General features: G+C 43.4%; 2 protein-coding genes across 2 annotated transcripts in view; one reads left to right on the top strand and one right to left on the bottom strand.

Annotated features, from left to right (window-relative positions):
* Positions 1–6163, bottom strand: part of dennd6a (DENN/MADD domain containing 6A) — a 342604-nt gene that overhangs the window by 227796 nt on the left and 108645 nt on the right. The window lies entirely within an intron of this gene.
* stab1 (stabilin 1) overlaps positions 1–6163 on the top strand; it is a 72022-nt gene that overhangs the window by 18293 nt on the left and 47566 nt on the right. Inside the window, 7 exon segments of the mRNA XM_080495326.1 lie at positions 580–691; positions 910–987; positions 1839–1940; positions 2020–2124; positions 3235–3369; positions 5671–5799; positions 5996–6049. Coding sequence (XP_080351452.1) covers positions 580–691; positions 910–987; positions 1839–1940; positions 2020–2124; positions 3235–3369; positions 5671–5799; positions 5996–6049 — 715 coding nt within the window.

Raw genomic sequence — 6163 nt, 5'->3', positions numbered from 1 at the left:
TCACACTCACACTCACACTCACACTCACACAGTCACACTCACACTCACACTCACACTCACTCGCACACACTCTCACACTCGCACACATTCACACACTCACACATTCACACACACTCACACTGTGCAAGTGTTTCCCAATTTACACTTCCTTTGATGTCTAAAAAAGCTGCCCTGCAAATACATATTTGCTCAGTTTTATATATAATATAATATAATATAATATAATATAATATAATATAATATAATGTAATGTAATGTAATGTAATGTAATGTAATGTAATGTAATATAGTATAGTATAAAATAATATAATATAATATAATATAATATAATATAATATAATATAATCTTTTTAAAATGTTAATTTTGCACGACAACACTTAAACTTTGGACTTCAAGTTAACATTATAATTAATAGTGATTAAAAAGCTCCCTGTGCAGAATAAACCCTCTTTGTCTTCAGAACATATTCAGAAACTGATCAAATTTCATCAAGACGTTGGTAGAATTCTTCCACCAACGTCAGCGATGACGTCACAGTTCAGAACGCTGACCTGCTCCTGTCTGCCCCCTGGTGGCAGAGCTCACATCCTGCAGGGGATCTACTCCAGAGAAGATCTGGACAAGCTCGTTGGGCAAAGTCTGCCGACCCTCCACCCTCCGACCCGCTGGGGGGTCAGCAACACCAGTGGGGTAAACAAAGACAACAAATAAATACAAGTCACAATAACCCAAACCTTTGTTATCAGATTGAAGAAGCTCAATGTTTACATTCTTTATTTTATTATATTGTGAATCGTGACAGAAGGTCTGATTCTCTCTGTGAATGAATGGATGAATGGATGGATGAATGAATGATTGAATGAACGAACAGACACAAACAACACAGGGGATGTTTTGTTGTGTTGCAGATGATCCTCATCGGAGGAGCTTCTATCGTCACTCGTGACCTGCCAGCGACCAACGGCTTCATCCACATCATGAACCAGGTGAGATTCAACCTGACAACCTCCCTGTTTACCTGTTTACCTGTTTACCTGTTTACCTGAGTCTGTTTACCTGGACCTGTTTACCTGTTCACCTGTTTACCTGTTTACCTGAGTCTGTTTACCTGTTTATCTGGACCTGTACAGTGCAGTGCAGTGCAGTACAGCACAGTGCAGTGTATTACAGTACAGTGCAGTGCAGTGTAATACAGTACAGTGTAGTACAGTGTAGTGCAGTGCAGTACAGTGTAGTACAATACAGTGTAGCGCAGTGCAGTGCAGTAGAGTACAGTGTAGTCCAGTGCAATGCAGTACAGTACAGTGTAGTGCAGTGCAGTACAGTGTAGTGCAGCACAGTACAGTACAGAGTAGTGCAGTGCAGTACAGTGTCGTACAATACAGTGTAGTGCAGTACAGTACAGTGTAGTACAGTGCAGTGCAGTAGAGTACAGTGTAGTCCAGTGCAATACAGTACAGTACAATACAGTACAGTGTAGTGCAGTACAGTTCAGTACAGTGCAGTACAGTGTAGTCCAGTGCAGTACAGTACAGTACAGTGCAGTGCAGTGCAGTACAGTGCAGTACATTGTAGTACAGTACAGTGAAGTACAGTGCAGTTCAGTACAATGCAGTGCAGTGTAGTACAGTGCAGTATGGTACAGTATAGTACAGTACAGTGTAGTACAGTGCAGTACAGTGTAGTACAGTGCAGTACAGTACAGTGTAGTACAGTGCAGTAAAGTACAGTACAGTACAGTGCAGTGCAGTGTAGTATGGTACAGTGCAGTACAGTGCAGTCCAGTACATGTGAACGTTAATTGTTTCCAAAACAAGTAATTTGTGGGCGTGGCTAGGTTTTGATGCCGCGGCGGTCAGACCTCCCCCCCGAACCTCCGTCCCTGATGTCCTTCCTGAACACGTCCTCCAACTTCACCCTGTTCAGGCAGTACGTCCAGGTACGAGTCCCCGAGTTCTACAGTCCGTACCTCTATAATCTGTGTACGTTGTAGTACTCACCACACGGCCCCTGTGCAGCGGTACAACCTGTCGCAGTACCTGGACCGTTCCACCGTGACGCTGCTGCTGCCGACGGACGAGGCCGTGAGGCAGCATCTCAGCGGGACGCCGTCCTCCGTCCTGGTACGTCCCCCCCTTTTACTTTAGAACATTTTAATCAGATTACTTTAGTCCACTTAAGTATTTAGCTTTAAGCTTCACTGAGTCTTGGTGACTCTTTGTGGCGTTGTGCCGACTTCCGGAGGAAAAAAAACAGCATTGCTACGAGCCGCGCCGTTGCCGTAGCAACGCAGACGTTCTAAACATGTTTAAGACATTTTAACTCAAAGGCTTCATGCTGTTTACTGCTAAAACCACACGCTTGTTTTCAGTTCGGAAAACACGTGGACCTCAGTTCAAACTAGGTTAGGGATTGTTGTTGTTGTTGTTGTTAGATAGATAGATAGATAGATAGATAGATAGATAGATAGATAGATAGATAGATAGATAGATAGATAGATAGATAGATAGATAGATAGATAGATAGATAGATAGATAGATAGATAGATAGATAGATAGATAGATAGATAGATAGATAGATAGATAGATAGATACTTTATTCATCCCCGAAGGGAAATTGTTTTGTTGCAGCAATCTGGTACATACGAATATTATAAAATACAATAGAATAGTAATAAAAGTACAAAATAAAAATATGTGGGTATAAGACATAAAGTAAAACACAGAAGGGAACATGGGCACTTAGAAACAAGCAGGAGATCAAAGCAAGATAAATAAATAGTAAGGTGCAGTGGCAGAGCCATTAGAAGTAGGCATTATATAATAATAATAACAATAATACACATAATAACAATGTGTAATAGTGTATAATACTCGTGTATAGTACTACTAATAATGGTAGCAATAATATAACAATAACAATATGGTAGCAATAAAATAACAATAACAATATATATATATATATATATAATATATATATATATATATATCAGTAATAATATATCAGTAATAATAATAATACAAATAGCAATAATATACTTATAATAATAATAATACCAATGGTAATAGTGTACTTGCACATGTATAAATATATGTATATGTACATGCAATATGCCATATGAAGTATATGATATAATATAAGTATCAATGTAATTTAGTCCAGGTGGTGATGATTGTTGTTGTTGTTGTTGTTGCAGCAAAACGAAGGGCCCTGGTGTTTGTTTGTCTCCGCAGGACGCAGACGTGTTGAAGTACCATGTGATTCCCAACGTGCTGCTGTTCCCTGACCACCTGTCCGACGGCACGCTGAGCGGCACCCTGCTGGGCGCCACCTACCAGCTCCAGTTCCGCGTCGACCACAACAACCAGGTGACCACGCCCCCGTCTGGACGACGCCACCTCCCTGGGACCTCCAGGGGGCGGCGGCCAGGGTTCTCTGTGGGGTGGGGGGGCACGGCCAGGGTTTTCTGTGGGGGGTGGCGGCCAGGGTTCTCTGTGGGGTGGGGGGGCACGGCCAGGGTTTTCTGTGGGGGGTGGCGGCCAGGGTTCTCTGTGGGGGGCCACGGCCCTGGACGACGCACCGCCGCCTCGTCCTGCTGGCTCCATCAGGGGAGGAAGAGGAATGGGTGATTCTTCCATCGGTTCCTCTCTCTCCTTTTGGTGGCATCCCAGATAGACGATTCCCAGATAGACGATTCCCAGATAGACGACAGTGTTTTTCCCAGATAGACGATTCCCAGATAGACGATTCCCAGATAGACGACAGTGTTTTTCCCAGATAGACGATTCCCAGATAGACGATTCCCAGATAGACGACAGTGTTTTTCCCAGATAGACGATTCCCAGATAGTCGATTCCCAGATAGACGACAGTGTTTTTCCCAGATAGGCGATTCCCAGATAGACGATTCCCAGATAGACGACAGTGTTTTTCCCAGATAGACGATTCCCAGATAGACGATTCCCAGATAGACGACAGTGTTTTTCCCAGATAGACGATTCCCAGATAGACGATTCCCAGATAGACGACAGTGTTTTTCCCAGATAGACGATTCCCAGATAGTCGATTCCCAGATAGACGACAGTGTTTTTCCCAGATAGGCGATTCCCAGATAGACGATTCCCAGATAGACGACAGTGTTTTTCCCAGATAGACGATTCCCAGATAGTCGATTCCCAGATAGACGACAGTGTTTTTCCCAGATAGACGATTCCCAGATAGACGATTCCCAGATACACGACAGTGTTTTTCCCAGATAGGCGATTCCCAGATAGACGATTCCCAGATAGACGACAGTGTTTTTCCCAGATAGACGATTCCCAGATAGACGATTCCCAGATAGACGATTCCCAGATAGACGATTCCCAGATAGACGACAGTGTTTTTCCCAGATAGACGATTCCCAGTCAGACGACAGTGTTTTTCCCAGATAGACGATTCCCAGATAGACGATTCCCAGTTAGATGACAGTGTTTTTCCCAGATAGACGATTCCCAGATAGACAATTCCCAGTTAGACGATTCCCAGATAGACGATTCCCAGTCAGACGACAGTGTTTTTCCCAGATAGACGATTCCCAGTTAGACAACAGTGTTTTTCCCAGATAGACGATTCCCAGTTAGACGACAGTGTTTTTCCCAGATAGACGATTCCCAGATAGACGATTCCCAGATAGACAATTCCCAGTTAGACGATTCCCAGATAGACGATTCCCAGTCAGACGACAGTGTTTTTCCCAGATAGACGATTCTCAGATAGACGACAGTGTTTTTTCCCAGATAGACGATTCCCAGATAGACGACAGTGTTTTTTCCCAGATAGACGATTCCCAGTCAGGGAATTTCAAGGAGTTCCAGTATTTGCGGTGAAGCAGGAGACAAGGACACTGATCTGGAATGTGCCAAGCAGCACAGTAATCGAATAATGAAATATCATTTGTACGTGAATTACAGTCGTTCCAGAGGTGATATGAGAGTCGAGCTCATTGATTAGATTTTCAAATTAAAAGAGGAGGCAGAAGGAAGCGGGACAGAAGAGAAGGTGTGACCTGTGATACGCCTGAATATAAAAAAGGAAAACTCACCTTTGAAGTCCTGCATTTATCTTGTACAATTATATATTTATGTAATTGTATATCTATAATAATATCTTGTACTTTGAAATGTCTAATCTCAGAATTCTTATGTCTCAATGTTCACTCATTCATTTTATCTGTTGTTTGACGTCCGTTCATTTTTATTCTGTTGATGTGATCATTTTATCCAACTGTCAGATGGATGGATGGATGGATGGAGGGATGGATGGATGGAGGGATGGTTAGATGGAGGAATGGATGGATGGTGGGTGGATTGATGATGATGGATGGTTGGATGGATGGATGGATGCTGGATGGATGGATGGTTGGATGGATGGATGGATGGATTGATGGTTGGATGGATGATGGGTGGATTGATGATGATGATGGATGGATGGGTGGTTGGTTGGATGGATGGTTGGTTGGAGGGATGGATGGATGGATGGATGATGGGTGGATTGATGATGATGGATGGATGGGTGGTTGGTTGGATGGATGGATGGATGGATGGATGATGGATGGATGGATGGATGGATGGATGGATGATGGATGGTTGGTTGCCTGAGTTGACCTTTAACGACCTTCTCGTCCTCCAGACTTTTGCCAACGACGTTCTTCTTGACGGTTCCTTCATCGAGGGGCACAACGGCGTCGCCATGGTCCTCAATCAGGTCCTCAAAGTCCGCCGCAACAGATGTGACAAGCCAATCACCCTCCAGAGGAGGGTAAGGAAAGAACGGTGAAGTACAGACTGAGGCTACCGACTGAAGCTACAGACTGAAGCTATAGACAGAAGCTCCAGATTAAAGCTATAGATTAAAGCTCCAGATTAAAGCGACAGACAGAAACTACAGACTGAAGCTCCAGACTGAAGCTCCAGACGGACCGGTCAGTGGTCTCCAGCTCTCTCACTGTTTTCAGGGACGATGTTCGGCCTGTGAAGGAAAACCTGGATGTTCCAACAGATACAAGCCGGTAAGAAGGAACATTTTATTTTATTTAAAATATAAACACACATAAATCTGGACTCGTTCAGTCGTTGTTCACTCTTTCTCTGTCATTTCCTGTTTTTATTTGTTTCTATTGTTT

This window comes from Blennius ocellaris (assembly GCF_963422515.1).
Source record: "Blennius ocellaris genome assembly, chromosome: 4".
Taxonomy (NCBI): domain Eukaryota; kingdom Metazoa; phylum Chordata; class Actinopteri; order Blenniiformes; family Blenniidae; genus Blennius; species Blennius ocellaris.
This window is presented reverse-complemented; position numbering and strand designations above follow the sequence as displayed.